The 18,724-nt window shown below is 36.1% G+C and overlaps 2 protein-coding genes across 2 annotated transcripts; one reads left to right on the top strand and one right to left on the bottom strand.

Moving 5' to 3' along the window:
- The first annotated feature begins 935 nt into the window (after positions 1 to 935).
- On the top strand, positions 936 to 3,055 carry LOC137977072 (uncharacterized). Its single transcript, XM_068824365.1, has 2 exons — positions 936 to 2,373; positions 2,643 to 3,055. Exons 1-2 carry the CDS (start codon positions 1,710 to 1,712, stop codon positions 3,053 to 3,055), a joined length of 1,077 nt encoding a protein of 358 aa, XP_068680466.1. The 5' UTR covers positions 936 to 1,709.
- An 807-nt stretch (positions 3,056 to 3,862) lies between these two features.
- LOC137977062 (uncharacterized) lies at positions 3,863 to 5,348 on the bottom strand. Its single transcript, XM_068824358.1, has 2 exons — positions 5,302 to 5,348; positions 3,863 to 4,821 (listed from the first exon to the last, which is right to left on the bottom strand). Exons 1-2 carry the CDS (start codon positions 5,346 to 5,348, stop codon positions 4,053 to 4,055), a joined length of 816 nt encoding a protein of 271 aa, XP_068680459.1. The 3' UTR covers positions 3,863 to 4,052.
- Between the last annotated feature and the right edge of the window lie 13,376 nt (positions 5,349 to 18,724).

Genomic DNA, 18,724 nt, shown 5'->3' with positions numbered 1-18,724 from the left:
AATTACCCAATAACTCAATTTATTTTGACACGCATGGCTACAGTACCAATTAACAAAGACAGAGATGACGTGGATTTTGCAACCATTTAACGTTTCAATTCAGTCGGCTTAAGCCAGTATGACTGAGGTGTAAAAATTTCTTATTAGGATCCTTTCATTCGCTTTCGTGTACGTTATGTTTATCCTTTAGTTCACAAGCTCGTTTGTTTTGCATCTGGAAGATGTAATTTTCAATTATAACCTCTCCCTAGGGGTTATCACGCATAGCTTAACCAATGAAATCCCCGCGTCCTAATTGCTCGGAATACATGAAATTCTTTGTGCATTTCGTTGCACCGAAAAAAGACAATCACATTATCATGACTGCAGGTCGCTGCACCTTTTGGGGATGCGATCGTAAGCGTTGAAATCATCTGTGCTTTGTTTTTGCGCTTCCAGATGCATTGCAATGTTCCAAATTATTTGTCACACCGGTGCATCGAGGGAAATCGATCGAAAAACCGACAATTATTACTTGGAATACCTGAATAATCTCGGTTGTCTTTTTTCGGTGCAACGAAATGCACAAAGAATTCTTGTATTCCGAGCAATTAGGACGCGGGAATTTCATTGGTTAAGCAATGCGTGATAACCCCTAGGGAGAGGTTATAATTGAAAATTACATCTTCCAGATGCAAAACAAACGAACTTGTGAACTAAAGGATAAACATAACGTACACGAAAGCGAATAAAAGGATCCTAATAAGAAATTTTTACACCTCAGTCATACTGGCTTAAGCCAACTGAATTGAAACGTTAAATTGTTGCAAAATCCACGTTATCTCTGTCTTTGTTAATTGGTATTGTAGCCATGCGTGTCAAAATAAATTGAGTTATTGGGTAATTACTCGATTACTTTGTTCAGTGCAGCAAAATGGACAGTTGAATTACGGGGTGGTGACTTCTTTGCCTAAAAGCAACTCACTTAACGAAACTGTCCTTTTTCCAACAACAACAAGGATTCAAACAGCTTCAATTCTTACAGAGTTCGATGAAAATCCGGATTTAAAACATGCGGTGGGGCAACCAAAGCGATGGGAGCTGTGTTGGGGTTTCAGTGTGAAAGTACAAACGGCTACTAACATTATTGTAACTCTTTTTTCATTATTATTTTATTAACCCGCAGTCTGCAGTCTGCAGTCTGCATTTTACCCTCAGTCTGCATTTTATCCCTGGTCTGCAGACTGCAGTCTGCGTTTTACACTGACCGGTTATTTGGGTGGTTTTTGGCAACAGAGGTTAATTATTACTGGGTTGCCTTATAAGGCAAACCCAGTCGAGGTCTTCGTTTAGTTTGTTTGTTTTCTTTTTTTTTTTTTTTTTTTTTTTTTTTTTTTTTTTTGTTTTTTTTTCCGTGTCGGTAAAAGTCTTGCCGGTCACTCCCCTGGTAAGTGGTGTCTTTGTGTATAGAGCCTTCTGCGCGTATTTTCTTAGGATCGAGAGGGTGGTGGAACTGCGTAGATTTCTCTGGTGGACACAGTAGAATCATTAGGGAGCTTAAGATGCGGACGTTTTCGCGGTGACGGCGACGTGACAGCCCAGGTGGACTGGGCCAGAGGTTGCCGTTCTCGCGCCAAAATTAATTTGCTTAAGATTCTCATGACGGCGTCCGAGACTTCGTCGAGTACATCGGCTGTACTTTCTGAGATTCAATCGCTTTTGTTTGTAACATGGCCGCATTTGAAGATTTTCGACAACTTCTCATTCTTTACTACGACGCTAATTTGATCAACGATGAAGATTTCGTTCTCCTTTACGACATGTTGCCGTCGAGAAATCCAAGTTTTCCTTACTACGAGTACGCTTGCTTTGACCTGAACAACATGAGTGAGGCAGAGTGTAAGGCCGAATTTAGGTTTGAGAAAAAAGACCTTCCGACTCTGGCAGAAGCCTTGCAGATCCCACCTACCTTCAAACTACGCCAGGGAAGCATAGTAAGTGGAATGGAAGGCCTTTGCATACTCCTAAGACGGCTCGCCTATCCTTGTAGATTTGGCGACATGGTACCTCGTTTCGGCAAACCAGTACCGGTGCTATCCATGGTCACAAATCATGTGATTGATTATATTTACACCATCCATGGACATCGCATAACCCGGTGGAATGACGCACTGCTTAACCCACCTGCATTGGATACTTATGCTCGATCAGTTCACGCTAAAGGGGCTGCTCTCCAGAACTGTTTTGGCTTTGTTGATGGCACTGTGAGACCTATAGCCAGACCAGACGAGCACCAGAGGATGATGTATAATGGTCATAAACGGGTGCACGCCATTAAATTCCAATCTGTTGCCTTACCGAATGGATGGATCGCAAACCTTTACGGCCCCGTAGGTAAAGATCTTTTTAACTTGCTCTTATTTATAACTAAATGTCAGGTTTATGAAAATAGCAACTCAAACGGAAAAGGTACAAACATGGTTTCGGAGGGTAGTTGTTTCCCCCTTCAAGTGTCTGTTTTATAGTATAATCTACGACAAACGCCTGTAGTGATCAGGGCAATGAAAGGTTGATCTCATGACACCATTTTACAGAAGCGTTGCATGATGAAAAACAATGATATTCCATGAAACAAACCTAATACTTTTAACTTCTTCTTCCAGAGGGCAAAAGGCATGATGCAGGTATGCTGGCAGAATCTGGTCTCTTGCATGACTTGGAACGCCATGCATTTTCGACAGGGGGTCAGCCTCTATGCATATATGGGGATCCTGCATATCCCCTCAGGGTTCACCTGCAAGGACCATTCCAAGGTGCTGCTCTCACACCTCAGATGGAGATGTTCAATGGATCCATGAGCTCTGTTCGAGTGTCAGTGGAGTGGCTATTTGGAGACATTTTAAACTATTTTAAATTCCTTGATTTTAAAAAGAACCTAAAAGTTGGCTTAAGTAATATTGGTAAAACATATGTCGTATGTGCTCTCATGCGAAATGCCCTAACATGCCTATATGGTAATCAAACTTCAGAATTTTTTGAATTAGACCCCCCAAGCCTCCAGGAGTATTTCAGGTGACCTAAAACATTCGCTATATTTATTCGGTTACTGCCTGGTCACACAACTGGTCAACACTTTCCTCCCAGAATCAGCCCTGGGGGGTGGGGGGAGGGGGTGGTGGTACTTTAGGATTTTTTGTGGGGGAGTGTCCTGCTGGGACCCTGGAATCCTTAATCTATACCAGAGCTAGTTCAGCTGAATTTTGCTACCTTCTACTAGACTTAACTTCCCAAAATCCCTTTGCCACTATCCTAGAGTAGCTTTTCGGCTAAGTTGCGTAAATTCAAACTTGTCGATTTGATTTTTAGTTTTAGTGGCAATTCCTGGTTTCCCTAATCTAGACTGAAACCTCCCCGCCCACCCCACCCCCCCTGCTTTGGGAAACAGCACAACCTATAAAAGATCATACATTGTATTATACAAAGCAGACATATTGTTCCACAAAAAATGAAAGCAGTTGTTACTATGGCATCCACTTATACGACAAATGGCATGCCATTTAGTTCAATGCTCAGTTGTTCAAAAGTCAGATAGTGTTATCCAGCACATAAATCACTATAACGATTTCTTTAGAGGAGGAGCACTTTCCGCAATTTGAACAACTGGGCCCAGTTAACAAGGTATACATTGTTTACACAAATGTAAGTATTGAAGAAATCAACCTTTTCACAATACAATAATTTTTGTCAGTTCAAAAAATCAAATCAAATTTATATTTTGCAAGGTAGTCAGGGCTTTCAATAATCACTTGACTCAATTTAATATATGACATATTTTCATAGCCTGTATTCTGATAGGGTAATCACCCGATTGACACATGCATAATACAGCTAAATTCAAACTGGATCAATGAAACTAAAAAAAAATGTGATTATGATAATGATAACTCAACAATCAACTACCACTCTAGCAGAAATGGAGTTAAAAGAACAGTTGAATGCAAAATTATGTCACTAACAAGAGAAAAATTACAATGGTGCCATAGTTGAAAAAGAGAAGTTGCAATAAAAAAATGTTAACGCTTTTCCTTGGGAGCCAACCTCTCAATCAAAGCTAACATAGCCTGTGATTGCTGCTGCTGCTGGTTTAACATAGACTGCATAAACTGTAGTGTTTGCTGTTGGTTTCTTTGCTGCTGTCTATGCTGTTCTTCTTGTTGTTGCTGAATAATCTTTAGCATATCTTGCTGCATTTTTGTTTGCTGCTCTGATATACGAGATCCTCTTGCCTCTTCCTGCTTTCTTATTTCAATTTCTTCTCTTTTTAATGCCATCTCTTCTTCTGCTTTCTTTTGCAAGTATCCAATAGCATCTCCTGTACTTTTCCTGCTTTTCTTTGCTGGAACCACTCCATTTGTTTTCTCCACTCGTTTTTGAGTTTCTCCCATGGTTTCCATTGCCTTGTACTGCATTTCTTCAGCAGTTGCCTTCTCTTTCTGAAGGCTTTGCTTTTTGTTGCCAGTCGAAGGCTTATTTTTAGCTTCTTCCTCTTTTTCACACAGCTCCTCCAGCAGAGTATCTATCTCTTGTATTTCTGGACTAATACCACTTGCTCTTTCTTCTTCCCTATTTTTTGCTTTGAATTTGGACATTAGAAGATTGAGCCTATCTCTCAACGACCTTTTGTTCACATTGAATTTGCATTGGGTGAGGTTATTGAGTCTTGTGGCAATCTCATCCCACAATTTTCCTCTCTCCGGGCTCCCTTTTCTGGTTTCAAAAAGATCTGATCCCCTGACCTCTCTCAAGAATAATGTATCATGTTGATTTGTCCACTCCATTGTGCTGAAAGAGGGAATTAAAGTTTATTTTAGCACTTTATTTAAAAAACGGTGGAAACAGTAGTTTTCCTCTTCCAGACTGAGTCCTTGTATTGATTTATTGAATATTTGCTGGATGAAATTGTTCTGTTTAATACGCACTGTACGTATCCACATAAATTATTGCTCTAGATTCACAGCACTTCATCGAAGAAATATTTCCAAGTGTGGTTATACAAGCCTTAAGAGCACATTTACATATCGATGAGCTATGTAGTGGATTTGTTGGCTAAGTGTGAAAAAATTCAAAACAAAATATTTATCTCTGCACTTTTTAGCAGCCTCCAGAACTCCAAAATTCTTTATCGCCTCAGAAAATTCGGATTCAATATGTTACTAAGAAATTAAAAAATGTATTGGAGTCAGTAAAATATATTATATATATAATCGTTTTACAAGAAAGAATTCGTTGAACGTAACAGCTTATTTATCTTTACAGACTTACTTAGATTGTTTTGTTTTCACTGAACTAGCTTCAGAGTCTTCGGTCATTTTCCTGAGTTTTATCTGTGAAGAGAGCACAAAAAGCCGCTAGAGTTACTTGGCACATCCCCAGGTGGGTTGTGCTAATAAAGAAACTGAAAAAAAAGCAAGGAATGAAGAATACAAGAAAGAAATACCGGTATAAATACTCACGTTTTCACTGCGACGGCAAAATCCCCAAACTGACGTCGCCGACGTGAGGGCGACGGCGGGAATGTTGGAAATCGCATGCGCAGTTAAACTCGCCCCAATCCTAATCGGTCTTTACGTCGCCGTCGCGTCGAAAACGTCCTTATCTTAAGCTCCCTATTAACTTAGCCTGCAACGGCGTCGAAAGTCATGCAACGCGAATGGCGTTTTAGTGGATCCTTAAACAAAATATACCCTTATGGAGCTCAATAATGGAAAGTCAGTTGGATAAACTAGGCATGAATCTCAAAAGCGACGAGTACTGGACTTCGACAACAATCTATCGTCCGTCGAGACGAAATCAAAGTGAGCAGTATTTACCTGAAGTACATGGTAATTTGACACAATTGAGTTTCTTGTCTTCACGCACGCAATCAAATAGGAAGAGGTTTTCGCCTCTAAGAGCAAATATGTTGTTTGTTTCAATAAACTTTTCGCTGGAAACGGATTCTGTGGTATTTTCTGCCTTTGTGAATTATAATATCATGTTGTGTATTGAATTTTCGAGCTTAAGGTTCAAATGTGATATGGGAGAAGTTTTTTAGTATTGCTCTGTAAGCAGGAAGGGTTCACAGGCCTGTCGGAAGCGTGCTTGAGTTACAACAAAATGAGGCCCAAAATCAGTGAAAACTTGTGACGCAGATGAATAATAAAGTAGCTGCTATTTCCAGAATGATGGAATTACCTGGTGATAAATAACGTCGTACGCGTCTTGGAGAGTAAAATTAATTTTGACTTTGCATAAACAAGAGTTGGGCGATTGTGATCTTTGTTTTGACTTCGCTCCTTTCATTGTCAAACTTTATAACACTTGACAGAAAAAGAAACTTACAAAAACCCGGTATCTTGCCATCATTTGACACAGATTCTTCACTGTTTGGCGAGTAAACATGCCGCGGTAACTTAATCACGGCGCCCGCTGAATTCCGGCCATGTCAATTTCGATTTTGCAATTTACTTGAACGTAGCAAAAATCTCCCAAAATGTTTGTCGTTGATCGTAACTTTTTATATTCTATAGATCGTTTTCACGTGACGTCATCACCTTCCAAAATCTAAAACTAAAGATCCACCAAAGTTTTTATCCTCATCAGGCATAAGAGGCGGCATATCTATATCTGTTGACAATTTCACAGCTCAATAGCGTGCTTCGTTTGGAAACCAGAGCATTTTGAATTTCAGCATTATGTAGGTGCGTGACACAAAGCTACGATCAAGTTTGTTGAAAAATATATACTTATCTCATGATTTTGAGCCCTTTTAGAAGTTAGAGCATTAGGAAAAGTGCTTATGTAAATGCTTGTTTTTTCAGTAGTGATAATCAGTCGCCTAGATAGCCAAAGTCAGTTCCAGATGTTTACACTATTTTCCGGCCTGCGAAACATTTCGACGAATATCTGAAGTTTGGGGAAACGCAGAGGCCTAAAACTTGGACAAGTGTCTTATTTCTTTATCTGCTATAAGATAACAATTTCTTAGCGTTTTGCACTGGATAGTTTTTGATTTATTTTTTTTATTGCGTGACAGTGAAAACGATCTATATTCAAGGTTCAAAATTAATGTTGTTTTCATGTCGTAAATATTTTATTCTCGATCGACCGTCCGGGAAACTTCCTTCTGCTCTTTCTGAAAACTGTGTATCAATATTTAGTTGCTTTTTCATCAATATTTGTTTTGCATAAAGCACGCTAACAGAATCTGTACCTTGCTGAGTTCGCATTTGTTAGCGTTAATAGTATTTTCGGTCAGATGTTTCTGTTTTTTATGAGGGGTTTATTGTTTTGGTCTCCCATCCCAACACTAACCCCGCGAAACAGGGCTTGACTTCAGTTAAGTTTAGTATTACAAAGTTTTCGGATGCTCATAGGGCACATTTGTGGTAAAAAGAAGTTGTGAGGAGTAGTATAGGAGTTGGTGGTACGAGATCATTTTTGCAAAAATGATCTCATACCAATCCAACTCAATACTACTTTACATTTAATGGCTTCCAACTTTTGATCTCATATTCTTGTAAATATATATGTTTTATATTTCTGCGAATCCATAATGTGGCGAGGCAGAATGGATCCAACGCAAAATTTATTTTGGAACTATATGTTTTTAAAAAACCTAAAATAATATCTCATATAATAGTATAATGAGTTGCCAAGAACTGCATAAAGAACTTGTCAATATGGAAGAAGTGGTCTGTCCATTTTGTAATGAGCAAATCTCGAAATATACGAAAGAAATTGAGCAATGCTGCAGTCAACCTGATATAGTGAATGATAACAATATGCTAGTTTGTAAAAAATGTGGGACAGTTAATGGCTATAAACCACTTATAGAATTTGTTGATTTTCACTCAAATAAGCATAGATTCCATCGTCAAAGTGTTTACCAAAGAAAATATCATATAGAAAACATAATGAATAATATAGCTGTAAAAAATGGTTTTCAGATAACCGTGAAAAATAGAGATAAGATATTGAGTATTTTTGATGAAATTGGTAAGGTCGTAAAATCTGTGAATATAGACAGAAAGCGTATGATTAACATAAATTTCATTTTGAAACAAATATTTAAAATGCTTGATCTTCCTTGTGAAAAGGTCAAGACATCAAGGTCTGAAAAGACACTTGAAAGTTATAAACGATATTGGCAAGACATCCTAGCACTATCATTCGATAAAATAAATGTGATAGTTAAGGAATGAATTTGTCATTGTATTTTGCGTAGAATTTATCAACACTAGGACAAACATCAGTTACAAAATCATCTACATTTTTTAATTCTGTGTGAAACGATGGTTGAAAATCACCGCTTCTCAACATGTCTTTTATTGAATTCAACAGATGTTGATAACTTTGGTATGCGTATGTGCAATTTTGTATTTTAAGATCCAGTGATTGGAAATCCATGTAAGACTTGATCAACAAAGCACAAGTGCTTATTGCTACTAGGGCTATACCGCCAGTTACAACAGCACTGATAATTCCACCAGTGCCAGTTATGACTGAAATAGTATTACCAATAAGTTTGAATTTTTTGAAGCGTTTGACAGCCTGTTTGTAAGCCCAGCATTTCCTGTGATAAGCCTTATAATAGCTCTTTAGTTCGTCAACCTGATCTTCTGTCAATCTGTCTGAAATATGATTCCAGCTAAATATATTCTTTTTTTGATCTGCCATATATATAGTTTAGACTGTTAATCGTTTGCATAGACAATATAGTATACCACTAACTTGGCCACAAAATGGAGATCTTTTAATCAGTTTAGTTGTGTATTTTTTCGGAATAGCATAAGTGTAGCCTCTACCTAGTGCATAATGATCATAAAACCGTCCAAAAGCGTCATGTAGAATGCCATGTGAATTCAAAATATGATTCCATCCAAACATCTTTTCAAATAACCATGTAAGACAGCTATTGCCCGGTCCAAGAAGACCTATTTCACCATCATTGAGTTCTAAAATTTTGTTTATTGATATGTTTTTTTTAAAGTAAAAATAGTGTAAGTATTGATAAACAAGTGCTGATTTTAATATTTTGTCATCAATGTATGGATATTTTAGTTTTGTTATATGAAAATTTTTTTTTACGTCTTTTAATGAGATATTGATGTACATATGTACTTATGTTATATTATATATCAATTTCAATCAATAAACTAACCAAGGCATGTGTCACCGATGAATTGTTGGTCTTAGATATGAAATTTATTCGATCTCCAGAATTGAGACTCAATGGTGCTTGAAATGTAATATGATTACAAAAAACATTGTTTGGCTTAGTTATTTGATAATCACTTTTCTCAATTCCATTAACGACTAAATTTACTTTAATTTCACCAGGAGGACTACCAGAAGAACTTGCCGTTAGAGAACCAGCAAATATTTTACCTTTTGTTGGCAAACAGTAACCGTAATTGACAGAGTTTTCAGTCCCGTTACCAAAAGACCACTGCAATTGGTCTAAATTTAAAGCACCATTTTCTTCAGCCCATATTGTAATAACTGGTTTAGATAGTTCGCGAACCTGTGACTTAACCACTACATGATTGTCATTTATAGCGGCTTTTGCGATGAGATTTTTGTCAGTTTCTATATGTCCATCATCATTTACTGAAAGTTGAGCTTGAGCTTGATAGGTAAAATCATCATCAGAGTGATAGTCAATGGTGTATTCAATTCTGTCACCATTGTCGTCAAGAAGATGTGTACGATCTAAATTTTTTACATACAATGTCATATACTGTTGCAGTATATAATTCAATTAATCAGTAATGTTTTGTAATGTATCATGTAAACATAAGATCTTACGCCATCCCCATCGTCATCATCAAAATTTATTCGTATGTTTGTTATGTTTTCAAAATATCGATTGATATTGACAGTAAGTATTTTGCTTGTTGAAAAATCTATGTCATAAAATACACTAGCGTCTCCATAAAAAGTTATATCGTGATTCGACTCTGATGGATAATTTTTTTCAGCATAAATTTTTATTTTATCAATATAAATTTTAGTAAATGTTAGATGTACTGTTCTAGAAATATTAAAATCACAACCCAGTGATGATTCTAAAGTGGTTCCATAGGCGTAAGACGGTAATATCTTATCAAATAACCCTAAAATTTTATTACCATTCAAATTTAACGGCACATGCAGTTGGAATTCATTATTCACAACCTCATAAGCTTTTTCATAATCATATATGGTAAAATCGAGATTGTTTTTTGCTTCATCTTTGATTCCATAAATCAGAACATGTAAAGGTAATAGACTAGGACTAAGGTTGTCAAAACTACTCTGAACATTGACATATAACCTTCTTTGAATTGATGGAGATACGCCGTCTGGAGAAAGATTCAATACACTTCGATAATATTTATGATCGGTATTGATTTTTATTGTGTATGATTTATTAATATTCATATTCAGTTTTTCAAATGTTATATTAAAAGAATCAAATTCTGCATCATATCTACCATCTTTTTCGAAATACACTTCAATACAAACAGTGTAATCATCACTCAAATTGTCACGTATCAACTTAAACAAATTGAAATCAAACCTTCCTTTGAACAGACTAGAACCATCATTTGTTTTTGAACCTTCAAAGAGAATGCTTTTTTGTTGGTTTTATGAGGTGAGTCATTATAGGTGATTAAATTAACGTCCTGTAGTCCATAATCTTCAGTGAATTCTCCATCATCCATAGCGTAGGCTAGTACATTTTTGCGGTTTTGATGTGTGCTTATGAGACTCTCCGCTATTTTTTGGTCTGTATATCGATTATTTTCGGTACTTACAGTTGAAAAAGCATCATTTACTTGCTTCAAAGTGATGGCATCTTGATTATGTGTGGCTGTTCCGAGATTTGTTAGTCGATGATTATTCGTATCCAAATTGCCTGTCATTTTAGCTGAACCGTCTAATCGAAGTGCATCCAAAAATAATCGATCAACGTAACCTTTTCCTGTGGCATCATTTACACCTGTCGGATCAGCAAGATTGATAAGCTTGTTATTGTTCATGTCCAGATTGCCAGTCATTTTCGCTGAACCGTCTAATCGAAGTGCATCCAAAAATAATCGATCAACGTAACCTTTTCCTGTGGCATCATTTACACCTGTCGGATCAGCAAGATTGATGATCTTGTTGTTGTTTATATTCAAATTTCCAGTCATTGCTTGCGTACCATCTCGCAACACAACCTGATTAACATTCGGTTTGGTTGATAAACCAGTTTGCAATTGGTGTTTTGTAACAGCGTCAGAATTGCCAGTGCCTTCAGCAAGATTGCTGATTGTATTATTTCCAAAGTCAAAATTGCCAGTTACGGAAATACTTCCATCTTTTTTCAAATAATTAGCCAGCTCCGTTTTATCAGCTTTAAAATTAAAAGAGCTGTCAACGTAAAATTTATTAGAAGCATCTGAATGTAGTATCGGGTCTTTCACTCCGAAGATTCTTTGATTTTTCATGTCGATTGGATTTTGCAATTCTATTTTACCATCGTCAGTATTGAGCACCATGTAAAAAATATGCAAATGCGCACTACTGACAGCGTCACTCTGGCCATGTCTAGCAGGTGCAATATTTTCTACACGTCTGTTATCCATATTAAGGGCGCCAGTCATTGCATTGCTTCCGTCCAATTTTAATGTCTTAGAAACTTCCGAATCAACATACCTCTTAGTAGTTGCATCGTCATTCGTTTGAGGTGAATCTAAATTTCTCAGTTTTTTATTCTGCATATCATAATCGCCATCATCAGTAAGTTTAAAACCAACACCAGGCAATCCTTTTACTATTTCAATAACTTTTTCATGTGAAAATGTGTCTTCAGGTAATTTACCATTTGAGTAACTCATATACAATTGATTTATATTGTTTCATCAAAATTCTTCTTTACTTGTTTCTCAGGTTTGTCAATATATATGAAACTGAAAGGGTCTCTAGTTGCTTTCTCGTATAATTGTTTTGAGACATTGTTTTCACGACATATGAGACTTTTTTCATTAGTACTCGGAAAATCATAAATGGCAAAATGTGAGCAGTTTAATCTAATATCTTTTGGTGTCTTATAGTAGCTTTGACTAAAATATATGGCACAGCAGTTTTTATGTCTCCCCTGTATAAAATAGTCAACTAATGGTTTTTGGTTTTTATCACATACGAAATCGTCGAATATCACAATTTTTTGATTGTCACCATTGAGATTTTTTACAGGAATTATTTTATCATTGCTTGCTTCAATGATATCATAACCAGCTTCTTCACTCAATGGCTCGAACTCTTTCATGAGATTCCGATACTTTGACTGCTCTAAGTTTTTTGCATAAAGGTATATTTTGTCAAAGTACAATAATTTGTAGATCATATGCATCAGTGTATTGGTTTTTCCCGAACCAGAAGGTCCGCAAATGAGCATGCGAAAGCATTCTTTAGGCATAGATTTATGCTTTCGTTTGAAGTTTGTGACAACATCATCATCAGTATCATAATTCAGTATTTTCATTTTTATATCATATGGGTATATTATTCCAATAACATGGTGTTTAACATGGTGTTCAACACGGTGTAAAACGTTATTTTTTATATATGAATTTCCATTTTATGTAACGTAACAATATAACAATAAATGAGTTTACTTAAGTGGAAAGAACTCGCAAAGAGTAAATCTGAATTAGGGGATAAGATTAATTACGTCCATAATGCTATTACAAAACATAATATCGATCAGAAGACCAGTCAACAGGGATTTTCAAAAGTATTTGAACCAATTACAAGTAAATTAGATGATGTTATCGATAGTAATCAGGTTGTAAGGTTGCCAAGGAAAAAACGGCCACTGAAGAAAGGAGAAGTTCCTGATTACGGCATTGATATAGAGGATGAAGTTCCAGATATGAATCTTGGTGATCTATTTGAACAACCTGTTTTGCCACAGCAAGAAAAACAACTGGTGCCAAAACCGCCAACATATGAAGAATCTTTACAAGATCTTCTGGAAGGAAAAAAAGAGATTCATGTTGATCCTAAGTACTTCCGTGAAGAACCAGAATTACCACCAGAATACGATGACGACGAAGATATCGATTATGCATTAGATGATGAAGACATGGACAATGAGATATTGAATGATCTTGGTCTTCAAAATTATGATTCTGTTGAAATGACAGTGAATCAACAAGAAATGACTGAACAAAAAAACAGGAAATATCTCAAAAAGATTGTCAATGATGCTAAATTCAAAAGAAATCAATTAAAAGGTTACAAGTCTTCTGTAAGTAAACAATTCAACAGTGGTTTAATTTCTGAAGCTGTAAAACAAAAGGAACACAAAAGAATAGACAACGCAAGAGTTGCTTTAAACGCATACATAGATCATTATGAAAACAAAATGAAAACAATAAAAGGTTCTGGAATCAGAAGAAAAAGAAAAGGTGGTAATGTGATATTTTTTAACAAACCGAAAGAACTCATAAAAAAATTGGATTTGATCATTGGTGAGATATTGGCTGGCAATACAAGCATTGACATGCGAAATATGGGTGTTTCTATATTGGACACATTATTGAAAATGACAACAATTAACAAATCACAATATGGTAAATTATACAAACAATATTTCAAAATTTAATGTAACCTCATTATATAATGGAACGAGAGATAGTTTTATCGTCTTACGGCGTGAAAAATAAAGGGAACAATAAACCAGAAGATTTTACAACAAATTTCACCAGACCTATAATTCTAGACAATAATAAGCAATATGTCATTGGTCTTAACAGAGTCATCAACATGTCATTCACTTGGTTCAATGTCAATGCTGGATACAAAAATCAATTGATCAAATACAGTTCAGATAATGGTTCAACTTTTAAAAACATTACCTTTCCAGCTGGGGTATGGAATTATACAGACTTTAATACATATATTAAAAATCTAACAAAAACTGGTGAAACGTATCCGATAACTCTTGAATTCGATGACACAATATTTAGGGTCACGGTTACATTAGCTGAAAATTACCAACTTGATTTAAGAGCAAGTGATTTTAATGACCTAATAGGTTTTGACAAAAAGATATTAGCAAGTGGAACGCATATTGGATCCAGAGTGCCAAATCTCAGTCAAGACACAGACATACTCAATGTTCATTGCGATTTGGTAAACGAAAGTTTAGTTGACGGTGAAGACACAGACATCATTTATTCATTCTCAACCAGTGTACTAAAACCAAGTTACTCCTTCACCCTCGAACCACAACGAGTTACATTTAATCCTGTGAACAAAACCACAATTTCATCAATCAGAATCAGGATAACCGATGGACAAAGAAGATTGCTTGATTTAAATGGAGCGGATACGTCTTTTTCGCTGATTTTAAAAAGTATCTAATGTAACAGTATAATGAAACCGTATGAATTTAAGAGGTTTTACCATCCAAAACTTGGTAAATTTGTATTTCAACACAAAGGGTCTGGGCTTATTATCGACAACATTTTCAAACCATTGAAGAGTGTGGCATCATCTGTTTTCAAGAAAATTGCCAAGCCCAAGGCATCAGAATCAGGGGTTTCCCATGCAGGTGATAAAATTGGTAAAAAAGTTGCTGAAAAATCTGGTGATTTAATTATGAAGAGATTAGCAAATTTGAGAAAAGGAGCTACAACACAAAAAGCAATTGTTCCATCCTCACCCATTAAACAGCAAGAAGAAAGCGCTGACATGATACTAAATAGATTGATATCAGGATCTGGAAGAAGGCGTAGATTTTTCAAATAAATAACATGACATCAGAATTATATAATACAATAGTATAAATGGCTTTTAGAACAAGTGAATTATTGCAAAGAAATGAGTTAGTGCGATTTCAACTTGATGATGTAATCCGAGCCCCAGGTAACGGTCAACATCAAGAAAAGAATGGTTATAGATTCACCATCAACGACCGAAGTTCTTTCTATGATTGGTACAATGCTTATTTCGAGGTTCAATTTCAGTTACAAAAAACAGCAGATGGAGCTGGTTACGCAGCAGCCGATAGAATAACGGTGATAAACGGATCTCATTCATTGATTGCACATATGATGATTAAAAGTGCGGGGAAAGTTGTTTATGACACTGACAATCTACATAAGGTCACTTTTGTGAAGAATCTGTTGGAATATTCTGATGATTACAGCAGATCAGTCGGTAAAAACAGTTTTTGGTATTTAGACACAAATGATACGACAGCCAATACTAATTTAGGATATGAATCTAGAAGAGTGCTTACACAAGCTGCCAATAATGATGGAACAGGAGGATCAAAAGATGTGAATTTGATCATACCTCTCAATCGTTACAGTTTTTTCGAAGAGTTGCAGGATAAAATGTTGGTTCCTATGCAGTTACAATTCAATTTGAATCTCCAGAACGACAATGAACTCATCAATATGGCAGTAGGAGTAGATGCCGGCAGAGTAGTTTTGAACAGATTTCTTTTATGGGTTCCAAAATTAACACCAAAAGACAGTATGTACGACAAATTTGTAAGCTCTTTCATGAAAGAACGCAAATGGACATATCAGCGTGAACTATATGCAGTGTCAGCACCTGGTAGAGTCAGTGGTTTTTTTCAGATTTCTTCCAGTATTGACAATGTCAAAGCAATTTTTGTTTATCTACAACGGGCTAAAACCGGAGTTGCAACTCAAAATCCATATCTACTTGATACCTTTAAACTAAATGCAGCAGACGCAAACAGTTATTTAACAACATGCAGACTCGAATATGGCAATGGTATTTTCTACCCAGAAACAGAATATGACAGTGAAAGCAAAGTGAGAATATTCAATGATCTGATGTCTTATGCAATGCGAAAAAATGATTACAACACCGGAACCCAGTTGAATCTTGCCAATTATAACAGCCTGTATCCACTAATCTTTTTCGATCTGTCATATCAAACAGAAAAAGTAACAAGAGACCCTAAACAGTTGATTTTCAGATATAAAATAAGTGCCAATAGTGCAGCAGATTTCAATGTCCATGCAGTTGTATTGTACGAACAGTCGGTTGTTATTGACAAGGTGGGTAATGAATTGGTTATAGTATAAGCTCACAAATGAAACAGTAATATGAAATCGAGTCAATGACTCCTATTTATTTGTATATGTTTCGCAACTGGAATTATATAACATATATTATATGACTGAACTTTATGAAATCAACGTAAGACTTTCAGATAATCAAAAAAAGAATCTGAGTAATGCTTACCATAAAAGGGAAACAATTGTTCTAAGACTGACAAATGATGCTCTTAATGGAAACGACACTCTTTATGTTCCAGTAATGGTGAAAAAAAGATTACAAAAAAATCGCAAATTAAACAAAGGAATGGACGTCAAATTAGCCAAAACGAATATCAGGAAACAAGTCGGCGGAAGTCTTTTGAGCACCGTATTGTCACTTGGTATGAGAGCATTACCAGCAATTGGTAAAACCCTTGGGTTGAGTGCTCTTGGTGGTTTAGCAGAAGCCGGAGTTAAAAAATTGATTGGATCTGGTCAAAAAGGCGGTGCTTTTCCATTACCTATGATGATACCTTTTGAGGCAATCAACAAAATAATGCCATATCTGAACATGTTCACTACAAAACAGCAAAGAGACATCATCAATGCAGCTCAAACAGGTTCTGGTGTGCATATAACACCTACTAAAACACAATCAGGTGGATTTCTCGGAACTCTGTTGGCTAGCATTGGAATACCTTTGGCTTTGAATCTTGTCAAAAACCTAACGGGAAGAGGAGCACCTAGGGTAGGTAGACCACCTTCGTCAAAAAAGGATGGTACAGGAGCACCTAGAATTGGAATGCCCCCTCCATTTTATAGTTATCCGCCATATGTGACTGGTTATGGTAAAAAAAAAACATCCTCGACCAAAAAAAAAGGCGGGAAAAGGGTTACTATTAGGAAAAAACAGTCTATTCAATGGCATACCCATTTTGGGGGCAATATTGTGAAACCAAAATTTCACAAAAACATACCTATGTCCAACCACGATCTAATGAAATGGTGCAAATATTTGAATATACCGATCAATGATGTACTGTCAAGAGATGAAAATGTTCCACATAACAATAAACAGGCGTTATTTATCTACAATCTAGAACCAGCTTATATGAGCGGAAGTCATTGGGTAGCCACTTATGTTAAGGATAATGTAATAAATTATTTTGATTCGTTTGGTATGCCCCCATTTCAAGAGATTGTAAATCATGCCAAAAAGAAAAATCTGACTTTGTTACATCAAAACAATCAGATACAAAACATACAAACAACAACTTGTGGGTATTTCTGTTTATACTTTCTAAATGAAATGAATAAGGGTAATTCGTATTATGATTTATTGCAAGTATTCGACACAAATGATACAATGAAAAATGAGAGATTCATTGAACATTATTTCAGAAATATCTAACTCATATATATAATGGTAAAATCATATTGTGTTAAACAGAAAAAGGTAACCGAATGTGTTGAACCTTCAGGTTACAAAACAGCCAAAAATGGTAGACTAATGTTTTTTTGCACTTGTGCTGAATGTGGTATTACAAAGACCAAATTTGTTAAAAAACAGGGAAACTAAACAGCCCGTTGGGAGCGGGCTTACTCAGTGATATTGCTAATACTGGAACAGAATTATTTTTAACTAAAGGAGTACCTTATCTTGGCAAAAAAGCCGTTGAAATGGGTAGATATTATGGTTCCGAATTGATGAGAGAACCAAAATTGCAGAAAAAAGCAATCGATTATGGTTTGAGAAAAATGAATCCTCTACTTCACAAAGTTGGATCTGAAGCTCTCGATCAATTGTCGACAAAAATAAGACCCAAAAAGAAATACACAACCAATAGGAAAGATCTAGACGGCGGTACTTTAGACATTCAAAAACAATTAGCAAAGTTGGGAGAACTCCATTTGAGAACTCCGACGGGTAAAAAATATAATTATTGTGGACCTGGTACAAAACTGGAAGACAGATTGGCTTCAAATGATCCAAAATATAGAGATCCAATAAATAAATTAGATGCTGTTTGCCAGCAACATGATATAGCATACAGTAAAGCTGGAGACGATCTGGCGAAAAAGCATGCAGCTGATAAAATTATGGAAGACAGTATAAAAGCAATCCCATTTAATCAAAGACCTTGGTTTGCTACACCAACAATGTATGCCATTAAAGCAAAAAGAAAGATTGGACTTGGTTCAAAAAACGTAAAGCGGCGCTGAGTATTGATGATTGGGCTCAGCAATTAGCCGATGAATTACACAAACCAATCAAGAGAAAATTCAAAACTAGAAGAGTCATCGTAAATCATATCGATGAAATATGGGCAAGTGATCTAGTTGAAATGCAACAGTTTAGCAAATGGAATAAAGGTTATCGGTATCTTCTTATGGTTATTGATGTTTTCAGCAAATACGGTTGGATTGTCCCATTGAAGGATAAGAAAGGCGAATCTGTCACTGAAGCATTCAAAACAATATTCAAGGAAGGTAGAAGACCACAATATTTATGGGTCGACAAGGGAAACGAGTTCTATAACAAACACTTGAAGGACTTATTAGAGAAAAATGGAATACATATGTACTCCACTGAAAATGAGGAGAAATCCTCAGTGGTCGAAAGGTGGAATAGAACAATCAAGTCCAAA

Source organism: Montipora foliosa, chromosome 1 (genome assembly GCF_036669935.1).
Source record: "Montipora foliosa isolate CH-2021 chromosome 1, ASM3666993v2, whole genome shotgun sequence".
Lineage (NCBI taxonomy): Eukaryota > Metazoa > Cnidaria > Anthozoa > Scleractinia > Acroporidae > Montipora > Montipora foliosa.
This window is presented reverse-complemented; position numbering and strand designations above follow the sequence as displayed.